A 23,788-nucleotide genomic window follows, 5' to 3' on the forward strand; every position below is an offset into this window, starting at 1 on the left:
ATGCTGTCGTACGCGACCTCGCTGCCTTTTTCAAATCTCTGGAAATATTCGGCAAGGTTTCGCCTATGTTTCTGTCGATTCCAGCCGTTTTCTACGCTGGATTCGCGAAGTCTAAGCGAATTCACCTTCCTGCCTTCAAGCTGCGCAAGCAGATATTTTGATCGTCAAAATGCGCAATGGGAAAGTGAAGTTACGATCTTTTTCGTTTCGTTCTTCCTCGTCGTGCCGGCCATTGGCGTTTATCAGAATTGGCTCACATTCGAGGCTTCCTCCTAAGGGGTGCAGAATTTTTGACAGTCTTCACTCCAATTTTCATTGAAAGGTTTGTCCTTTTCCTACGTCGTAGTTATATTTTCATTGCCGCCCAGATTATCGTTTTCGTGCCCAAGTCGATTTGCGTGGCGTACTTGGACGTCAATTGCAAGTGTTTGCTGATATATGCAGGACCAGTGGAGGTGTGTTCTCCTGCCTCAATGTCTAACGAAGACCCCGGTTTAGTCCGCCATAGGAGGGATCCGTTCATGCTTCGTTCTGGATGTTAGCAAGTACGAATCAGACATGCATCCAATGAACATTTTTTGAAATTCATGCTTTCGAAATGTATGTAGAAACAGGACATTGTGTAGAGATTTTAAATGTCAGAGATGCAAGATTCCCCATCTGTCCGAGGCCTTACGTGTACACACATAGGCATGGGTTTTTTGTATTACTAGTGTTACTGCAGATTTAGGCCACGCACAATGTAGTCTTTCGACGATCCTGTTGAAAAGCACACACTTGCATGCGTAAAGACCATACTGAAATACTTCAAGTAATTGAACAACAACAAACGACAACCATGATGCAGCTTATATATCTTGCACTACATCAGCACTAAGCACAGCATGGCACTCAGGACAGGGCCGCAGCCGCTGGTGATGGCCGTACCCGGTTTTACCACTCTCGGCGTTCATGATAATTACATGTAACATGTTCAATATGCAAATGATTATGTAGAACACTAATAGGCTATCCTCGCACACTCCTCACTAGAGTCCCTCCTAAACTGCTTTCTTCTTTAGTGAGGACAACTGTACAAGCTGCATTATGCAGAGTATCTGTTGCTACCGGAGTGTGAAGCCGAAACAACCAGGTTATTATTCTGATGCGAATAAGGTTACACAGCATCACGCATCTTCATGACCGTGCCATTCCTATGGAGCTGGCTCAGGGCTTGATGGCAATGCAGTTCACCTGCTGAATTGACAGATGTCCATGAATTCATTTTAAAATTACAAGTCGGTCAAGTGAGAATTCAAGTCGGCAGAAATAGCGCAAGCCCCCACGTAGGGAGCAACACACAATTCCCCAAGTATCGCCGAAGTCGCATCAACCTCTTCTTCACATTAATTACAGTACGGCGAATTAAATCAAAGCTGTAAGAAGCTAAATAATTCTGTAACTTGAAACAAGCATTGATAGAAGAATAAGACCTACAGCAGGTCCATGTGCTTTAAAAGTTGGAGCGCAAATAGAGGATATCTTCCAGTCTCCAACTGGAAGCGTTGCGGGCAACCAACTCCGCCATGCTATGACACCTGATGATGTATTGTGGTACGTTGCTTATCACTGCAAGCCCACTGGTTGACTTGATCATCATCCATTGCTTCTTTCATGACGAAGATCAGCAGTGCAACTGTGGCAATAAATATCACCGCCTCCAATGCCGCACTTATTGGAGGAGCACATTCTACTGGAAATGAAACACTTCAAAGTTCAGTTAGTGCTGATCTGGAACAGTATGGAGAGTAGGGTGGTGAAGGGTTACACGCAAATTCAACATCCTTGCCGATGAGCACTGTGGAGCATGTGCAATGCAGAAACTGCTGTCCAATAGTATACAGAATCTGATTTCGAGCAATCCTAAAATCCTCACATTGATCCCAAGGTGAAGAGCACACGCATGAAGAGACGTACATGTAGCTGCTATGTCATCAACTTTGCGTTGAGAGTGTAGCAGACGATCGAATTCTATCCTTCTCCTTCTCCAAGATGAATTGCAATCAGTCTAACGATGTATTTGTGCTCTTTTCTTATGCACGGAAATCTGGCTGTAAGCTGTCCTCAGGGGAGAACATGTTCTAGAATAAGAGCAGTGGGGTTCCATCTGTTCACGTCATGATGGTAGTGAGTCAAGCAAACGTGCCCACTTCTTGTTCCGAAGTTTCAAACACAACTAATTGCATGATGCACCGGCTACATTACTAGAATTTATTACACTGCATCGTCTTGAAAACAATTCCTGTATTGACTCCAGGACATACTAACTTCAGTACTTCGCCGAAGGGAGGCTTCCAGGTCTTGGTAGACTTATTCTCCTCCAGCATGGCCTCATACGACCTCTCCAAGGCACGAATCCATCGCCCCAAAAACAAAAACTTTCTTCGATAAATTTGAAAAATGTGCAGAAAGACTGCACGCGTCGGCACGCTGTGCGTACGCGAGCTGTTGCGATGCGGGTTGCTACGGTACGCCGCCATATTGATAAATGTCGCACTCGGAACAGCCGTGCGAGCGATTAGATTTTGTACTCGTAGAGTACTAAAAAATGGGTGTGTGTGTGTGTTATACGAGGTGCGAGTACAGTGCAGTCACAGTGTATAGCAGGGAGTCGTAATTTTACGACTCCCTGGTGTATAGTGCAGGCCAGGAATACCTCTTGACCTTTGGACTCTGACCTGAAGACATTGTATGCTATTCAGTAACTCCCGACCCTAAGTCGGCTAAAAACGCGTGCCAAGGATTTAGCCTGGTTGGCGAAGCTTTTAGATAAGTAATGGACCAACCAGTCCAATGCCTGCCAATGGCTTACGGAAGCAACATATCACGCCAGCCTCCACCAGAAGTCAGTCGTAGAACCTATCTCTGGGAGCGATTTCTATTTTCTTCCAGACCTTCCCGTTTCTCCCCCCCCCCCCCCCCCCACACACACACGACATCCCCTTGTAGATTCAGCTTTGTAGTACCAACTGATCATCTCGGACAATGCCTTCAAGCTTAGACCCAATTACTGGCATAGGCGTGAGGATATCGCTAGTAGTTTGTTGCCTCCTTCTCATTTCTATGCTTCTAGTTTCTAGTGGGGGTAAATATGGGCCACGCACATGGAGCTCTCGTCTCGCAAAGAGATCAGATTTGTTCAACCAAAAGCATTCAACCAGGCCACAAAGCCAGAGAGGGTTGGCATTAGAACAAAGGTGAGTGGAACCATAGCCATAGGACCTTGGGCAATGCTGGTGTCCTGTCCATAACCGTGGACCATAGCCATAGGACCTTGGGCAATGCTGGTGTCCGTAACACTTGAAACATGCATGTGACCTCATTTCGTGGAGCATGTGTGTAAAACTCTGCATACAAAACATCCAGAAGCGGATGGATACATAGACTAGAGCAAGTACATACAGCAGCTGTATGTGAATCATCATCTATTCTGATATTAGGATGTACTGCTTGAATGATTGCAGTACAAGTAAGACTGCCATGCATGCTCAATGCAGGGTGATATGGTCAGGGCTCAAGGTCGGGGCCTGCAATGTTTTTCAGGATTCGATGGCGGCAGCAGTTGACAGTGTGTAACTGCATGTACTATATCCTGCAGGTCTCGTTCAGAACACCAAAGACACACACAACCAGGTAAGCGGAGCTCCACCGGCATACTCAACACTAGCATGTTGGGCACAACCCGGGGTTAGTGATATGAGTCTCCAGGGCTCAACTAAACAGCTGTGCATGTGTTAGACAAACATGAGGCTTGTCTCGTCGGGTGCAAGGTGGAGAACATGCACGTGCATTACGAACCATGCAACCGGGAAATATGCACGCACACACACAGACAGATACACACACACACACACACACACACACACACACATACACACACATCTGGCCTGGTATACAGCTGCCAAATGCTTGGCCACGCCGCCCCTGAGACACTGGGGAGAGTAGAAGAGAGAGTTTGAGAGAAGTCAGCACTGCCACTAGGAAGCCGCTCCGCCACGACGCCGTCCACGATTGCAATTGTGTCGCCGAAAGCCAGGAGCAGATTCAAAACAGCGATCACAGGTAGCGCAGTGCTGGTTGCAACACGGATGGCTGGTGATTGGTATGCGCTGGGGTGTGGGCGGTGATGCCGGGGCGGGTGCCGTGCACTTGTGCACAGCAAGTCCACCGGCACTTCGGAACCACCGAAGGCAGGCATGACATTGACGTGCGTCCGGCTGTTCCGCTACAGGCAGCTGGCGATCAGCAGGACATTTGTGTCGTCCGAGTCCAGATTTACTCTTGAATGTCCGTTTACATACCAAACACACACACACACACACACACACACACACACACACACACACACACACACACACACACTTGTAATGTACTTGTACTTGTTGCTCACTGCCAAAACTGGTCACGTGGGTCTCCCCGGGAGAGGGGAGAGAGACTCAAAAGGAATCTTGGAAAGATGACTCAACACACACAAACACACACACACACACACACACACACACAAACACACACACACACACACACACACACACACACACACACACACACACACACACACACACACACACACACACACATGGTCACGGTATGAGAAGAGGTCTTGGTTTGCGTAGTCTGACTTCCAGGAATGTGTGCCTGGGCTAGTGCATACCCTATTGGATCTGGCAAGTGCCTCCTCTGGCCTTCACGTATATCCCTGACCATGATTGCAGTCCGAGTAGTAAATCTACGAGCCATAAACACCTAGGCTCTAGCTAGCGCTTTGTACAGGTCTACCCGCGTTAGTAGACAACCCCGGAGATGAGACAAAAAGGAGTAGCATCTACGATCGTACCATCCCGACTTGCATGTACTCATTTCAGGCATCGGGGGGACTTTGGATTGTTATCTACTCAGGGGTGTCACAGGGCAGTGGAGAGTGGGGCGACCGGGGGTGCGGGGTGGGTGTCCCCCCCCCCCCCCCCCCCCCCCGGGAAAAATTGGACTTTTCAGCAACAGGGCACGTTCTAGCGCTTCACACACGCTCTGGGCGGACCATCCTGGATGAAGAGTGGTATGACCATGGTCATACTGGTCGTAACGTGTGTGACGCCCTTGCTACTAAGTACTAATGAGGTTTTGTCTTGTAACCGATGTCGTACTAACGATGGTAGACGCTAAGACCTGTACTCGCATTTGCAAGCATGCCTTTCGCCAAATGTGTGATACAGGGAACGAAGCAGCAAGCCAACGCCAACGAGTCAGGCGAATTCACCGACGTCAAGTCGTAACCGACCCAGCAGACCCGACAACGGCTTCTCCAATGCCGAATGTTACACTGCAGCCTACAACAGCTCTGCAAGTCAGTGCAGATGGATTGGGAGCTGTGAACTTCAAGGGCAATGCAGACATTGTCGGTCAGATGCACAATACGACAGGAAGTGGCTGGTTGAGACAGGTACGACTCATTAATATTATTGTGCATTGCATGTGTGCGTGGGGGGGGGGGGGGGCGGGGGGCGGGGGGGTGCAAGCGTGTGTGTGTGTGTGTGTGTGTGTGTGTGTGTGTGTGTGTGTGTGTGCGTGTGTGTGCGCACTATGTGTGTATTGTGGGTGTGGGTGTGCGTCGTATGTGAAGTGCAACAAGTTGTGGTAACCTTATGAAGGGCAAAGGATTCGAGAACCTGATACAGGAAAACCAACACCTCTAAGCAGGAACAAGTGACAGTTTGCACCAGTTCCTTAGTCACCTCATACAGCCAGATCAGTAGGCGGAAAGAGAAAAAAAACAGTGATGAAAGTGTCGCTATTCATTGGGGATGCTGGTATAGTCTAGGTAGTGTAGGTAACATTATGACTGCCAACTTGCGCAAGCAGAGACAAACTTCACACACCTTCTTCTTGTCCCAGACTGCACACATCCTCTTCTTTACACACACCCTTTTCTTGCTGCAAACTGCACACATGTTGGGCAACAAGCAACGCCAATGTGACATTCTGTATGACTGTGTATACTAGTACATGGAACAAAGACTTAGAGAACGTGGGCAGTGTATGAGATCTGTTGCTGGCGGGAGGTGCACCTTTCTTCTGTGCTTGCGTTTGTTGTCCAGGAATATTCTTATGAGAATGGTAGTGCTTTTGGTACACTCTTTGATGTACCACCGTCTCAAACTATCAACACAACAATGGTCGAGGCTACTGTTGATGTTGCTCCAATGGGCACCAATACACTCATGACATTTGATATATCAATTGTAAATGGACTGGATCTCATAGAGGGCACGGCGTTTCGGATCAGGGCAGTGGTAGATGGCTTTTCATTTACGTCAAGCTTTTTCTTTGTGGCAATCTTCGACGATGGTAAGGCCCTGGATGTTGCTTTTACTTCTAGTCGTGCTAACCCTGTTCTTGCAGACAGCCAGGTCAATATTACCATGCATACGCTACCAAGCTGGCTGATGAATCGTTCTTCTCTGTCTAGCTGTGTGTATGTGTGTGTGTGTGTGTGTGTGTGTGTGTGTGTGTGTGTGTGTGTGTGTGTGTGTGTGTGTGTGTGTGTGTGTGTGTGTGTGTGTGTGTATCTGTATTGGGATTCACTGGCCAGAAAAAGCCACTTCATAGCTGTGTGGTGTAGACCAGGCTGAATAGTGGCGGCCAATTCTTCAGCCTTGCAAGCTGTTGAATGGTGCAATCCCAGCACAAGTTGCTATGGCTTCTGCTGTCGCATCGCTATCATCGCCTCCGGCGATGGGCGTCCAATGGTCCAATGGTATCTGTATGGCAGTGGTAGAAGGAAGGAAGGTGTATCTGTAGAGTTATGCGCTTCAGTAGATAGGCCGTTTCCCAACCAAAAACAACAATGATCTATTCCACAATGTACCTTTTTAAACTCTTATGTTCCATTAGATTGTATCTGCATTCATTTTTCCAGACAATGCGGCTACTGATAATTATGGAGCTGCCATTCATAATAATTTGGTAGCTAGAGCTGTAGCTGAACTTCTTTCGCTTATACTCGTATGCATCTGTCTTCCAGTTTCTGAGTCGGTGCGGTGTGAGTTCTTCTCTTTTCTACCTAGTCTTCTGAGTCACTTCGTGCAATCTTGCTTCTCTGCATTCCTGAGCAGTAACTAACTTGTGAGTCACTGTTAGTGAAGAGGGTCCAATGAAGCCTTGTCACTCCGTGTGCATTACTCCTTGTGTCTGGCTTGTCTCTACCTATAATGTAGTTGGAAGCTAGCCATGAGTTCAATCAAAAGTTCTGATACCCCCACACTCAGTGTTCGGGTGTGCATACTGATCTATTACTACAGGTATACTGAATAGCTCTGAAAGCACCACAGCTACACAGCCTACGACCAATACCAGCTCTAGTATGCGGGCAACAACCACTATAGCTACCCGGGTGACTGCCGCTAGTACCACTAATGACAATGTTACCGTGGTTACCACCACTGCTAGTACCACTAATGACAATGGTACCGTGGTTACCACCACTGCTAGTACCACTAATGACAATGGTACCGTGGTTACCACCACTGCTAGTACCACTAATGACACTGTTACCACCACTGCTACGAATACAAGTGGACAAAATGGTGAGCTCAGTGTTGCATACCGTACTTCCGCACATATAAGCGCATGTGCTTATGTCCGGATATAAGCGCACCCCTCAATTATAAGCGCATGTGCTTATATGTGAACACTATTGGTGAAAAGGCGGGAGCGAAATATACCACTATTAAAGTAGTGTGATGACACCATTGTTTAGGACACAGACAAACCTGTATTGCGCATATATTGCGCATATAAGCGCATGGGCTTCTACCCGAACATGTTTACACAGCCAAAGATCTTTTTTGCAGCAAATTTTCGCTTATAAGCGCATGCGCTTATATGTGGGGAAGTACGGTATAATGGCTATGCTGACCAAAACTATCATGTTCAATGTTCCGCCCACCACATGCACTCATATCTCTCTTATCTCGACGGTGCGGGACAGGGCACTGCCCATAGGTTTGAAGTGTCCGCAACTCTGAATCACATACGTGTACATTTTGATGGGGAAGGGCCAGAGATATGGCATATTGCATCACATTTTCCACAAATATTGGCACACGAGTAGAACTATTTCCAGTAAAACTAACCCACGGGATGCCCTCTAGAGCGAGGTGCCTGTAACTTCAAGGTCCGGATAACAGAGACATGAGTGTACTACTGAGCTGAGCACTAGCCCCCTTCTGCCAAATTCCAGGCCAGTGGATTCACCCCTGAGTCACACTTTCATAGAACTATGACTAACACATGTTGTGTTGCAGAGCCAACAGTAAACCCTGGTATGACAGGAAACAGTTATAGCTGCTAAGCAGGAGTGAAATGGAAGAGAGGTTCCTGGGAATGTTTGCTCAGTTGTATGAGTCGGCATTGCTCCGGAATACATGCACATGAAGTACAATGTAGACAACACAAGCCTGTGGCCACTTTTACTCACACTGCAGCAATGAACCAGCACCAAGGTCTACTGTGTGTGACAATTTAGTGCCTACTTCAGCACATACATGCAATGCATAGTGCATAGAAATACAGGCATGGTGATAGGTTTAAAACCACGCATTGTTGCACAGTGGTGTTTTCAATTTAGGAAAAGGGGGGGGGGGGAGTGCAGCTCCACGCTCTGTCACTTTGGCTACAATCCTGGTCACCACCAAGCCAAAAGAAGTTTCTTGCACAGAATGCCTAACTAACCGGACAGGGTCCTCCCTGTCATCAGTGGAGGGATCCTGCCATGCCAGGAGTAGGTGCTGGTACATATGACAGATAGCTGCTGATTAAACACTGTCAAAAACCAAAGTACGTTTTGAGTATGATTTTCCCCCGATGCAGTCATGACAGAGATATAGTCACGTAAGTGGCTAGTGCAGACATGGAAACAACGGACATTTTGATATTTTTACAACACCAGTAATGCCAATACTATACTCCACCGCCTTGTCATTTATCTGTTCATACATGTACATGGTCCTGCTCCAACACTAATGCAGTATCGAGTGGAACGGCAACGGCAACACCAGCAATGGTGATGTCGACCGATGGCAGCAGCGACACGACGCCGGTCACTGCCAGTGAAGGAGCTACACTGCAGAATGGCACTGTGCCGGAGGAGGCGTTTCAAGATGCAAGTAAGTACAATCAGTTAAGCACATGCACCCGTCGTGCCAGGCAATCATGATACCGTGACTATTTTGTTATGCTTGATTTGCAGCCCAATCTCTTCTTTTATTGTTGTTGTTGTTGTTCTGATTTGCACTTGTTTTGTCTTTTTCTTTTCTTTTTCTTCTTTCTTTTGCCATGGCTGGCTATAATCGCCCTCACCTCCTCCTCGATTGGCCTTGGCCATGAGTGTGTGCGTAATAATAACAATAAATAATTATTCATGGACCCGTGAATTGACATACCATATTTCTCCGTTTTTACGTTGACCTTATCAGTCGGTAGAGCATGAGACTCTTAATCTCAGGGTCATGGGTTCGAGCCCCACGTTGGGCGCCAAATGTCGTCAATTTATTCGGACGAACTGTTGCTCTCCTCGCCACTCCACACAACAACAAAAGACTCGTGCACACTGGGAGAGAGCGTTTTCTCTAACTTGCTTTCAGTAAGGTGACGGGAGAACTGCGCTCCAACAAAACGGACAAGAGAATATATTATGGGGACGTGGAGAAAAGAGGGGAAAAAGTGGGGTGAGGGATACTAAAGAGGTGCCTGTGCAAAGTACAACAAGGCCTGAACAGGACGGGAGACAAAGACGAACGACGGGGAAATACGACGGACACAAGACGGCAACCAGACAAATACAACGGAGACAAGACGAGAAAATGTGTATGCAACGGGGACGAGAGGAGAAATAATGCATACAGAGGGGACAGAAGACGGTGCAGCGGCATGTACAAAGCATTCCAAGACAGCGCAGCGGCGTGTACCACGGGTCAGCAGCATGTACGACACAGAGACACATACGCAGCCACGTGTACGACAAAAGAGACACAAGCGCAGCCACATGTACGACACAGAGCTACAAGCGCGACCACATGTACAACAGTTATAATTCGACCCCTAATACTCGGGGCCTCGATTTACCGGTTCAACATCAATATGATAATTATAGTGGTAGAACCCCAGTTGTAAGTCGACTATCCCTTTTAAAGGGATACAGTTTTTCAACTCGGTTTTTAGTCCCAAAAAGGTCAACTTATAACGGGAAAATACGGTACTCTTAGTAGTCAGTAACATTGGTGTTGGTGTGACGTGACTGGTGGAGACTGAGTTACCCCAGTTAGTAGTTCTTTTGCTGTCACGGTTGGGTGGACAGCAGTCAGTGGGTTCACGGCGCTTCCTTGAAGCAAGAAAATACAGGACATGAATATACATTGGAATACGCTAGTCCATGACTTAGGCCTCCCACAAGCTCACCTCCTTGGCAAATCACTGTCATAACGTTTTTGCTGCTGCTCTGCTTCTCCACAGGTTCCGACAGCACAGTAGCCCTGGCATCGTCTATCCCAGCAGGTGTTGCTGCGGTACTTGCGCTTGCCGGCTTTGTGGCGTATCGCTACAAGATAAACAGACGGGGAAGCGTCGATCTTCCACTCGTCTCCTACGCTGTCGAGAGGCCGGCAGCAAAGATGCCCATCGCACCAATGGCATCTTTCGAAGAGCTTGACGAGAACGGGGAAGAGATCTACACATCAGCTGTATACATGGGCGAGGATGATGGTGATACGCAGGACGACATCTACGCTGCTGTACCGCCGTCGTCAGCCCAACAGATCCAAGATGATGATTCCGACAGCAGTGTTACTCAACAGCCGGGAAAGGCCAACTTGACACTGCTGAACCTGACCAAGGCGGCAGCCGGCGTCGCCACTAGGCACTCTTTACGCAGTCACGGTGGAATGTCCATCTACAGTACGGCGGTGTCCCTGGATGGTGAGCAGCATACACCGACCCCAAGCGATAACGACTCTTTTTACAGTGCTGCAGTTACTGTATCGCCCACCAGCCAGGCGTCTGAGTACACTGGTAGGTATGATACCACAGCACAAGAGCATACAGACGGTGAAAACACAGCTGGTGCGCTCCTCCCAAAGAGCACTAGCCACTACAGCATCTGCACGCGCAAAATGCCCCCAGCGAAGCCTAGGCGAGAGTCACTATCCAGCCTATCTACCTCGTCGGTGTACCACATGCAGTGTATCGTGGCTGAAGCAGCAGAGGCGACCAAGGCAAAAGGCGAGGGCAAACGAGCAGCATCACGCCATAACTCCACACCGGTGAGCCAGGCTGAGTACGATGCCCTGTCTGAAATTCTGAATGTGATAAGTCCTCCCACCGAACACACAGCTGCCCTTCAGACAGACGACCGACCTGAGCCAGCGAATAAAGACGACAAATCTTCAGCCAAGATGCCCGAAATATCTCGGGCAGCTCAGGCTCCACCCGAAAAACCTGGCAATGTGATAGCGTTATCTGCAGGCGAGTTGGGTCTTGAGGAAGAAGTCTACCTAGCACCTCGACAGGGAACCGGCGCTTACCAGAGCACAAGAGAGAAAGTGGAATCTAGGACGAGTGGTCATGGCTTCAGCGTGGCACTCACTCTCGCAGTGCCCAAGAAGGGAGGTACCGATGCAGCGGCAGCGACAGCAGCAACCGAAGGCGCTGATCACCTTGACGTCGAAAATCTGTACGCCCCTCCGGTCGACGAGAATGCTATTGGCCAACGCCACAACACCGTTGATAGTGTTGGCTACATGGCACCCAAAGACGTCCGCAAGAAGATCAACATGCTGAGAGCTTCGGCTGCAGCTCCGTTTTCTAGTGAAATCTACAGCGACATACCGCTCACTGCGTCCAAGCTGAGCATTACCAGCATAGCACTTAGTGACCGTGAAGCCAGCAGTGCGTCCAGTCACGGTGGCGCTAGCAGTACTGAAGAAGATGATACACGTGATACTAAACCGTTGTCGGCCGGTACGTCATCAGGTGTTTGCTTCAGGGACCAGCCTAGCCAGGATGGAAACAAAGGCAATGTCTATCGGTCCGTGGACAAAAAGCAGAGAAAATCCAGTCTGAGGCATAAGATGACCCTGAAGCTGAAGAGCCGCGAACGGCACAAGGGTAGAAAGGATCACAAGCGATCTGACTCCCTGAAAGAAGTCTGAGTGTTTGCATGCAGCGGAAAAACGTTCCACAAACACATCATGAATCATATCACCGAGTCCGCAGCTACGAGGCTTTTATAGCCAATGCGCTGCTAGTGGAAGTTAGACAAGTTCTGGCCGGATCACGGTGCACTGGGCGGATAGTCCTTCCACCGAGCTAAATTCAGGCATTCAGATTCTGCTGCTCTGACATACACACGCACGCACGCATGCCCCCCCCCCCACACACACATGTACATACACACACCTCTGTTACGCATATTCCCCCAGCCTGTGTGGGGACGTATTTACGAGCCCTGGCTATACAGAGCTGCTTCCCAGGCTATTGGTGAGCTGCATACAAGTGTCATGACAATGAACACTAGGCTGCAACCCTTGAACCGTGATAGGGATATTATGACTGGCTGCTGCTGCTTCTGCTTATAGTAAAGTTACTCCACATGGCTTCCAGCACTAGTAGAACCGTGTTATTATCTTCTATAAATAGTGTACGTGCCACTGTACTGCATGCATGAGAGTAACAACCGGCAATATGCCTGCACCCACGCTATGGCCAAACTAATGAGAGCTCACGACTGCCCTGCATTTGCCCCTCCATAAAATCTAATTCCGCTGTCAATGAAATGTACACGTAAAAAAGTAAAAAAACCCATTGTGTTCTGATTGAAAATGCACGACACGAGTTGACCAATCAATACTTCAAGCACCATAGATGTTTGCATGGCCGGAACTTGGGCTACATGATGTACATATCAACCAACGTTCACACAGCATTAGAGCATGTTGCTTTCTGTTTCTTCGGACAGCAACTGAAACATATTAAAGTTGAATAGATTACGGTGATATTAAATTTTTTTAACGGATGACCTCACTCTTTCGAAACAGGGTTGACAGGATGTGCTCTATATATCAGCCCATACCCAGCCTGTTGCTTTTATCACTCAATCGGGTATGCACGGGGCAACGCTACACCTTGGTTGAGCAGTGCATGCTTGGTAGGAGTAGTACTGTAAATGTGGGTCCAAGAATTGGTAGGTACTCTTTGTGTGTGTGTGTGTGTGTGTGTGTGTGTGTGTGTGTGTGTGTGTGTGTGTGTCGGTCTGTGTAGTATTGAGTGGTTCCTGAAACCCGCATGGATGGCCAGGGCTGTACTGTATTCATACCACAATAGCTTCAAGTTGACACCTCTGCCCAACTACATAGTGCATTGTTTGCTAGACTTGTTCTAGCAAGCCTTTCCAGTTTACTATGTAGATTCTGCATGCTAGGTGCCAGCCCACATCAGTAAATAACTGTTTCTAGTGTTTCATGACAAGGCATAGGTGAAATTACCTGGCTCCTGGGCATGCCCTGAGCCAGTTGTCCTACACCTCTGGTAGCACATAAGCCAGTTGGCCGACACGGCCACACACCCGATAAATGCAATAGCGGCACACGTGTCGGACTCAAAATGCGTCATAACGTTATTACGCTTGCACGCAAAAAACTGAAATGTTGAGAATAGTGGCGATAAAAACGACGATACTGTTTTAAAAATTTGCATCAGAAAGTCAGCACCAACATCACCGGAACGAGTGGAAGCGATTTTCCCAAACAAAGCAAATGGCAACTGGCAGACAAAAATGATGGGGTGGGGTACTAAAACATTGCCAGCAGTAGAGATAGGTCGCACTTGTTTCTACTACTGTGATCCTGTTACATACAGTGATTTTGGATTTTGATCCATAACAATGACATAGGTGATAACGTTGCTGCGAGCAGTTCTCTCAATTTTCATACAATTATTGAAGTCTATTGGCAGTGAATGAGACTGGAGTTTTTGAAGAAGAAAAAAGGGGCAATGGAGCGAGGTGTTTCAACATTTGTAGAGTGCATAGGTTCAATACTGTAATGTTATATACTACTGGGTCCATTTGCTGCTAAGCTCAGTCATAATAGGTTACGTCAGGAATTGTTCTAGCTTGACAGGAACGGAAAGTGCACGGCATGCTTTGAGCACAGGCAATTACTGTACACTGCTCCGTGACTTAGTTTACTTCTGTAGCCGTGCACTTGTGCTGCTGCTGCGGTGTGACCTTGAATGCTCGGCGGCTAGCATGACAAGTACCGCACACACGCGCGTGCGCACACACGCACGCACGCATGCACGCACACACACACACATACACACACCTGCATATGCACACACACACAAACAAACACACACACACACACACACACACACACACACACCTGCATGTGCACATACACACACACACACACACACACACACACACACACCTGCATTCGCACGCACACTGCTCCAAGTCTGGTACCTACGGCGTGTCCTGCGTTAGAATCAGCGGCTCGCGTTCATCATGAAGCGAAGGCGCGCCTGGATAGAAGGACGAAGACTGTTGAACACTTCCTCCAACTTCTCCTTACTATGTTCGCCGACATACATGTACTTCAGATGGTACCTGATACACACATGTGTACGTACATGCGCGCAGATGTAAACACACACACACACACACACATAACACACACACACACACACATATACACACACGTGCACCCCCCCCCCCCCCCACACACACACACAAACACACAGGTGCTAGAAAGGACAACAGAGAAAGTGGCAGGAAAACAGGCGGTATAGGTGGTAATCATGAGTAGACAGGAAGTACATGTATGTTGTCCGTAACCTCTACGAGGTACCCTTTTGGCCTGTGTATTCTGTGACCTCTACGAGGTACCCTTTTGGCCTGTGTATTCTGTGACCTCTACAAGGTCTCCTTTCGGCGCTGTGTCCGCAAGGACTGCGCGCGGACTGCGCAGGTTGCGTCACAGCACGCATGCGCATGTTGTACACATTCTTGTCTTTTCTTCTGGCCTTCTTCTTGAGACTCTCCGTGAAGTAAGAGCAACAACACGGTCTTCTGAGTGCGGCGTGAGACGTGGGACGTACGATATTGTGAACATGAGAGTAATCGGAAGAGCCCATCGTCGTCGGATCAGGCTAAAACGCCTGACTACACGTATCATGTATTGTAGTAGTGTACAGTACTCTGAAGTACATTGCACGCTCAATGCTTGAGTGGACACTGGACACGTACACATCCTAAAGGCATACGGTACACTGGATATTCCTGTTCTTGCAGTGGTCAGGCAGCACAACATGAGCTCAAGTACACAGAATGACTATGTACATGTAGTAGTGCCACCTCGTTACCAATAGAGAGCTTTTGCATTATGCGACGAGAATTTTACGAGACAGAACTACACTCAGAGCAGCCGACGAATGAATGCAAGGACTCTCGAATAAATGAAACTCTCTCTACACACACACACACACACACACACACACACACACACACACACACACACACACGCATGCACGCACGCACGCACGCCCCCACACACATACGCACACACACACGTGCACGTGTGCACACACACACACACACAAGACCAAACACACATACACACACACACACACTCACTTGCATATGCAGACACACACACACATACACATACACACACACACACACACACACACACACACACACACACACACACACACACACATACATACACACACACACATACACACACATACACACATACACACAGTTCAGCCGACCATGTGCTTACAGATAGTCACAGAACATGTCGAGATAGTCCAGGTGCTTGCACTGTTTATCCACTGTCAGCAGCATCCTGTGCAGCTCCTGTACAAGCTACACAATCAACACATCCACAAGCATATCACCGCTACATTGTGCTACAATGGATATTGAGTGCATCGGTACAATGGATATTGAGTGCACCGCTACAATGGATATTGAGTGCACCGGTACAATGGAGATTGAGTGAATTGTAAATCGGAGACTGAGTGCATGGCACATCGGAGATTGAGTGCTTTGCACGTTTATTGCAAAATCACAGGTTCAATGGAATCCAATCACGCGAGTTTTAAAATGCCACGTCGGGCTCTGTGAAGTCCTGGACCTGAGAACACTGTGATGATGTTCACTGGTGCAGGGCGTACGGTCGACGCATTTGATCTGATTTCATCGAGCAGCATTTCTACTACAGCAGCAGAGCAGCAGACTAGGCCTAGACAGATCCTGCCGGCAATTCTTCCGGCAAAATATCGAAGAATTGAAAGAGCGGAAATTGCCGGCAAAATCGGAGCAAAATATCGAGATGTTGGGTAAAATCGATGCCTGATACTTGGATTTCCTTGTTTCTTACTTGTTCAGCAGGACACACACTGCCCAGGACGAGATCATGTCACCGAAATATCACTGGGATTCACTGTGGATCGACATGATTTTGGAAGAACTCAAGGACACGTGCGTGGAAACTCGTGTTGAGAAACCGACCCTGCGATTTTTATGAAACGTACGGGAAGTGGATATACACACAGGTTTTTTTTTCTGAGCAAAATGGAGCAAAATATCGAGTTTCTTGTGCCAGGCTCGGCAAAATATCGAATATTTCGCAGCAACATTTTGCGGCAAAATATCGAGACGATCGGAGCAGAATCTGTCTGGGCCTACAGCATACACCCGTACAGTGCCACACAAACTGAATGCCTGACAGTTGTTGGTTACATACCCATGGTTACATACCCATGGTTACATGCCCATGGTTACATGCCCATGGTTACATGACCATGGTTACATGCCCATGGTTACATGCCCATGGTTACATGCCCACGGTTACATACCCACGGTTACATACCCACGGTTACATACCCACGGTTACATACCCACGGTCACATACCCATGGTCACATACCATGGTTACATACCCATGGTTACATACCCATGGTTACATACCCATGGTTACATACCCATGGTTGCATACCCATGGTTACATACCCATGGTTACATACCCATGGTCACATACCCATGGTCACATACCCATGGTCACATACCTATGGTTACATACCCATAGTTACATTCCCATGGTTACATACCCATGGTTACATACCCATGGTTACATACCCATGGTCACATACCCATGGTTACATACCCATGGTTACATACCCATGGTTACATACAGTTGCGGCGGACGTAGACATCCGACCCATGCGAAAGCAGCATGGTCGTGGCTCACGTGGCCCATGCTGCTTTCGCATGGGTTTTGAAACCGTGCACGGTATAATCAAAATCGCGGGGAGCTGCTTTTATTGACTCGTGAGTATGATTTCGTTGGCCATGATTGTATATAGGGCTGAGTCGGGAAGAATTTTCTTCGGGTATCGGGTTCGGGTAGTTTTCCACGGGTAGCACGGGTACCCGATCGGGTAATGTTTCCATGGTAACACCACAATGCACCCTTCCCTTACACACTGGGTAGCGATGCGGAGTATTACATGAATTCGTACACGTGCCCTGTACATGATGTCATCTGCGACTTCGGGTCTTCGGGTACTATTCTGTACCCGTCTACCCGAGGTCCTCACGGGTAGCACGGATACCCGACTACCCGTGCACAGCACTAATAATTGTATAACATTACATGAGTACTAAGATGAGAAGCACCGAAGAATAGAAATTCACAAACCAACAGCGCTAAAACAGCACTAAAACAGCACTGAAACAACACCGAAACAGCACTGAAACAGCACTCGGAAACAACACTCCACTTACGTCTATCAAGCAGCGGGTTCTCTCTTCGTTCATACGCTGCAAGCTGGGTCCGAGCATTTGCAGCACGAACAGGAACTGGCGCTCAGTCTTGACAACGGGCTTCAGCCGATGTCTCACAACGCTACAGTACACGGCCAGATTACGCAAGTGCAAGGCGAACAGGTAGGTACCGGACGTTAGCAGATGCAAAAAAGTGTCACAAGTGACACACTGTCTAGCCAAACATACAGCTTTTTGCCGCACAATGCAATTCAATGTTTAATCCATGCATGCATGTGCGCACACGTACGCACACACATACACACGCACGTACATGTACACGCATACCTACAGATATACACACACATACACATACACGCGCGCGCGCGCACACACACACACACACACACACACACACACACACACACACACACACACACACATGCATGCACACATGTACACACACATGTACGCAGAGTCGCACACACACATGTACGCAGAGTCGCACACACACATGCACGCACACACACACACATGCACTTACTCTGGCAAGCCAGACAGCTGGCCGATGGTGGAATGGTGCCAGAAGCACCTGGCCATGGTTAGGCAAATGCGCCAGCGTATCACCACCGGCTTAGTACACTTGCTCCAGCCCAGCAGGTTGACTTTGATGCCTCGGCCGAGTTCAATGGCTGGTTCTTCTTCCATGGGTGTACCATTGCTAGCTGCAACAGTGCTCTCTGCTGCTGCTTCCTCCACCGCCATGGCATGCAGACAGTCAATGATACGATTCATGAGAACGCCCCAGTATGTCTCCTACGTTTGGCAAACAAACAAAAAGCGATACGGTTCCGAGCAGCCCACTCTGTCTACTACGTTGGGCAACCAAACAAACAGCGATACCGTTAATCAGAGCAACCCACTATGTCTTCTTTGTTGGGCAAACAAAAGTTCAGTGTGGACAGAATGCAGAGAGATCAAGAACCGGTACTATGCTTATTGAAATCCTTCGATCAAGATACACGCGGCTCTGATAGGGAGTGCATATGCGATATACAGAGAAACCTGTCTAGGGCGACCGCTCAAGGGACCTTCAAAATGTGGTCGCTGTGTACAGGTGATCTCCTTTAAACCAGGGTCATGTGACTGAAATTGACAACCCTTCACGTGGTCCTGGTGGTAATGGTCCCCTTGGACAGTTGGTTGCCTTATCCGAATGGTCGCCTTGACCGGTTTTACTGTATAGAGCGGTAGGGTATGGGTGGGAGAATGGTACAAGGGTTATGCATGTGCATACTGCATGGCCGGTGCTGGAAGAGTGGCAGTGTCACAATACAACACTGGCTTCACAAGTATCCGTGCAGTACTGCTCCGGCAATGGAATCCGATCAAGCCAGTGAATGCCACACCGGGCGCTGTGCAGACCCAGACCTGAAAACACTGGGATGTGAGCTCGTGAAGGGTGCAGACTTCATTCACGCAATCGGATTTCATGGAGCAACATTGTACAGGTACATGCATAGGTATGCACTGAGTTGCTTCAAGTACTATCACACGGTATCACTTAGGAACATGCAGTGGTGCAGTGGTATGTCCGGTGTTGCTAAGTAAACAAGATGGCAAGCTAGAACCCCGTGCGATCAGAGGTTCCACGTCACCGGCCCACTTAAAGAAGGCAGTGACTGGTTGTTTGGCCACCGATGCTTAACATCTTGCCTTTACACCTGCACTGCATACATTGGAAAGGCTTCCTGTCTGAAGCCTTTCCATACTGGTACTCGATGTTCCAGTTTTGTGACACGAGAATGGCACGAGAATTAGTGTACCGCTGAGTGTACCGCTATACACGTGGTCGACACGTAGTCGACACTTTGTTGATACTTTTTTGACACGTGACCCCGTCAACGGTCTGCTTTGTGCCAATGCCACTCGGTAAACGCCGATGTCGCGTACGACAAAGACGACTATCCCGTACGCGAAATAGTTGAGAACTACAGCATGACGTGGACCTGACGGCAAGGACAACTGCGAGGAGGCCCCTTTCGGTACCCCTGACGGGAAGGAGAACTGCAGAAGTCGACGAAGTCGAACGAGGAGGCCCCTTTTCCGTACCCCATACTGCAAAGTGCCATTGATGGATACCTTTTGCACCTGGAACGACCCCTTAAATGCTGTCGCGGCGACTATCCCGTACGCGAAATAGTTGAGAACTGCTGACGTGGACCTTTTGCACCTGGAACGGCCCCGTAAACGCTGTCGTGTCGGCGGAGTGAATGTGCAGGGTACTATAGTATAGGGTGAAAAGAATTGCTGCAAAGACGTCCCCTCTACTAAGTACTAGGCTCTAGGCCTTTGCCTTTGGAGACATCGTAGGCGAACTGAATGCGCAGGGCGAAAAGAATTGCTGCAAAGACGTCCGCTCTAGGCCTTTGGAGACATCGTGGGAACTCCTTCCGGTACTAAGAATTGCTGCAAAGACGTCCCCTCTACTAAGTACTAGGCTCTAGGCCTTTGCCTTTGGAGACATCGTAGGCGAACTGAATGCGCAGGGCGAAAAGAATTGCTGCAAAGACGTCCGCTCTAGGCCTTTGGAGACATCGTGGGAACTCCTTCCGGTACTATACAAACTGCTGACGTGGCCGTGGACATGTACATGGAGAGTCATGGTGGGACTTCATGTACATGGATACATGGTGGGCATTCCTTCCGGCACCCCCGTACCGCAAAGCCAACGGTGGGGAAGGAGAAGTGCAGACGTGCAGGAAGACGAACGAGGAGGAACCAGGACGAGCGAGCAATGGCAGGACTAGCTGGACCGTAAGTAATAGCTGAATTGTGCATGACAACTTGACACCCATGCGGCACTCGCCACTTGCCACTGCATATTTCTTGTCCACTAACAATGTCTCTCCTCTGCCCCCTGTGTGTCCACGGCCCTGTTTCTGAATTGGCCCGATGAATCGAATGTCTTCCGCAACTGGAACGGTCCCGTGAACGCTGTCGCGTCGGCGACTGAATGCGCAGGAGGGAAAATATTGCTGCGAAGACGTCTCCTCTAGACGACGGTAAGGCACCCCATTGATATGTTGCCAGTGTGTGCCAGGGTATCGCGCGATGGTGAATGAGGAATGATGAAGGGTACGGTGGGACTGTAGACCTGTTACCTTCTACTAACACGTTATCAGGTGGAGAGTGTCTTGTGCTCACGTTATCGGGTCGAGAGCGTATTGTAGTCACTCTCTCTATTCCTGTACTTCATTACGTTTAAGGTGTACGTATAACTTCTCAAAAAAATTTAATGGTCCACAGTCGTGTCGGAAGGGTACGGTGGGACTGTAGACATGTTACCTTCTAACACGTTATCAGGTGGAGAGTGTCTTGTACTCACGTTATCACTATATCAGGTCGAGAGCGTATTGTAGTCACTCTCTCTATTCCTGTACAGTCGACCTACCCTTATAACGATATTTGCGTCAGACCAAGAAATATTGTTATAAGGGTAATATTGTTATAGGGGTAACTGGTTCATTCCATACACATACGTCATAATACATGGATTTTGTTCATTTTTTTACGCTCTTCATAGCATCAAAACCTGTCGTACATGCACATGATGTACATAGCAAGGTGCCCACTGGTGCCCCCATTGCATTTTGTCATGTCCCAGCGACTTATCAAGTGAAGCTTGCCCTACCTGGATAGTGGGCTCTACGTAATCCCTGCTAAATATTGTTATAAAATGGAAAATGTCGATTGGTCAGCCCATTTTATATCGTTATAGGGGTAATATCGTTATAGCAATATTGTTATAGAGGTAAGGTATTGTATACACGAGTCAATGGAGTGATTTTGTTTGGCAGAAAAATATCGTTATAAGGGTAATATCGTTATAGAGGTTATCGTTATAAGGGTAGGTCGACTGTACTTCATTACGCTTCAGGTGTACGTATAACTTTTCCAAAAAATGTAATGGTTCACGTCTTCAGATAGAGAGCGTATTGCACCCACTGTCTAGTCTCTGTAGTGCATTGAGATTTAGGTGATTGAACATGAAATGGATACACAGACAAAGCCAGGCCAAGTACATGGCGAGATGTCGCCAGAAGAACGTCTTCAGGTAGAGAGCGTATTGCACCCACTGTCTAGTCGATTTTGTGGATCGCACATGAAATGGATACACAGACAAAGCAGGCCAAGTACATGAGAGAGTGGACGATGTGCAGATCGACACGGCCTGCGGGTACTTCATTAAAGTTACCCGTGACATAACTAGGATAAAAGTTAATCACTGCAAAAACATTGCCAAATATGTGAGCACTTTGGACTTGACAGAAGAGTGCATGGGCGACGTTGACAAAACATACCGCGGTGACTGTCACTATCATGACAGCAGGGCACATCGCACGCAGCATCGCAGATCGTGTCAAATTGCGCATCATAATATTGCAAAATTGCTCCTGTGCATGTGTAATAGGTGTATGTATGCTACGACCTGAATACTCACTATTTGTATTTCCCGCTCGTTCCCCTTGGCAATGAGCACTCACATAGAAGAGCGCATGCTCCAGTTCTGTTGTAGTCTAGTCTTGAGTTGTCGTTGTCCTGTTCTCCTTGTCTACACTCTTCTCGAATACTTCTATAAATTATCCAATCATATAAAACCCCTGTGTTCCGGTGTGAGGGGGCATCATTAGCCGGGAGCAGCTAACACTGGTGGCAGCGGAAAACGTCCACCACTACATCGCTGGCGGAGTATGTACGCCTTCGGAGATCGCCGACTATGAAGAACCACGAAGGCCCACGCAAGTGAAACCATATCCTCATCCACTCTCTTCGTCAATATTTTCCTATCTGCATTGTGTTTCTTTCTGCTCGTCGTTTTCTTGTTGCATGCATTGTTTACCATGGTTTACAGTCCATAGGTCAAGCATTGGCGCCAACCTGTCTGGCCAAACATTTTCGTAACATTTTCTGTGTCCGTGTTTTGTGCATACTGGCTGCTGTCTAGTGTCTTGTTAGGATATCTGCTAGCTGGGTAGTAGAGTCTAGCTACACTGTGTCCGTAGAGTAGTTGCCTATTTGGAATTGTCTCTGCCAAATTTAGTTGTTTGTCGCTACGCACGATAGGTTACGTAATAGATTTAGAATTAGATCGATAGTTGATCGAGGCGTCGATCGAGTCCACGGGAAATTTTTGCAGATAATATTTTTTTTCGAAAATTCAAAAATACAAAAACAATTTTTTTTTTCACAATGGGCCGTTCAGCGAAATCCAAGAGACAAGAAAAGCTAGAGCGTAGCTTCGCTGAAGCTGGCTGTGACATGAGCATTGCTGAAGAGCGCGAGAGTTCGCCGGTACAAGGGTTGTCCCATCGTTTTCGTTTGCCGGACACAGACACACCACATGCACGTCCACTGCCGAAGCCAGTCTTGCTTCCTGAGACATTCGGAAATCAGCCAGGCCAAGATTTCACCACGTACATGAGGCATTTCGTCCACACATGCGAGCTGAGTGGGTACGACGACGACCAAAAGCTACGGCTACTACCTGCTCGCCTTGTTGGTACAGCTCATGAGATGTTCACCGAAATTCTAACTCACACGCGTGACATAAACTTTTCCGACGCAGTCGAGGCTCTGCATGTCCGTCTTGAGCCGCCCCAGCAAGCATTGATGCACGAGGCCAGTCTTCGCCAGCGAGTGAAGCTGGCGAGTGAAACTCAGCACGGGTATGCCACGGAACTTCGTCGGCTCGCTCGTCGAGCCTACCCAGGACAACAAGGTGCACTGCTTGATTCAATGCTTTTGCAACTTTTTATTGATGGCCAGGCATCGAAGGATTTGCGCTTGGCGTTGGCGTCACCTCGGCCCACTGATTTGGATGCGGCGGTCCAAAAGGCCATCGAGGTAGGTGCTATTTATGCTC

General features: G+C 48.2%; 2 protein-coding genes across 2 annotated transcripts in view; one reads left to right on the forward strand and one right to left on the reverse strand.

Moving 5' to 3' along the window:
- The first annotated feature begins 2,831 nt into the window (after positions 1–2,831).
- Positions 2,832–13,097, forward strand: LOC135804472 (uncharacterized). The gene is made up of 7 exons (XM_065318354.1): positions 2,832–3,236; positions 3,638–3,672; positions 5,250–5,476; positions 6,132–6,381; positions 7,335–7,619; positions 9,063–9,200; positions 10,546–13,097. Exons 1-7 carry the CDS (start codon positions 3,025–3,027, stop codon positions 12,237–12,239), a joined length of 2,841 nt encoding a protein of 946 aa, XP_065174426.1. The 5' UTR covers positions 2,832–3,024; the 3' UTR covers positions 12,240–13,097.
- A 581-nt stretch (positions 13,098–13,678) lies between these two features.
- LOC135804473 (mediator of RNA polymerase II transcription subunit 23-like) overlaps positions 13,679–23,788 on the reverse strand; it is a 68,226-nt gene continuing 58,116 nt past the window's right edge. The window contains exons 33-36 of the mRNA XM_065318355.1: positions 18,407–18,678; positions 17,884–18,004; positions 15,876–15,961; positions 13,679–14,698 (exon numbers count right to left, since the gene is read on the reverse strand). Of these exons, the coding sequence (XP_065174427.1) occupies positions 14,578–14,698; positions 15,876–15,961; positions 17,884–18,004; positions 18,407–18,678 (600 nt within the window). The 3' untranslated portion in view covers positions 13,679–14,577. The remainder of the gene's footprint in view (positions 14,699–15,875; positions 15,962–17,883; positions 18,005–18,406; positions 18,679–23,788) is intronic.

This window comes from Sycon ciliatum, chromosome 1, assembly GCF_964019385.1.
Source record: "Sycon ciliatum chromosome 1, ocSycCili1.1, whole genome shotgun sequence".
Lineage (NCBI taxonomy): Eukaryota > Metazoa > Porifera > Calcarea > Leucosolenida > Sycettidae > Sycon > Sycon ciliatum.

Excerpts from the sequence above, each read along its gene's own strand:
- LOC135804472 (XM_065318354.1), top strand. The coding sequence starts at position 3,025 with ATGCCTTCAAGCTTAGACCCAATTACTGGCATAGGCGTGAGGATATCG. Across the intron at positions 3,673-5,249 it reads CCAAAGACACACACAACCAG|GGAACGAAGCAGCAAGCCAA; the intron begins GTAAGCGGAGCT and ends TGTGTGATACAG. Across the intron at positions 6,382-7,334 it reads TGTGGCAATCTTCGACGATG|GTATACTGAATAGCTCTGAA; the intron begins GTAAGGCCCTGG and ends CTATTACTACAG.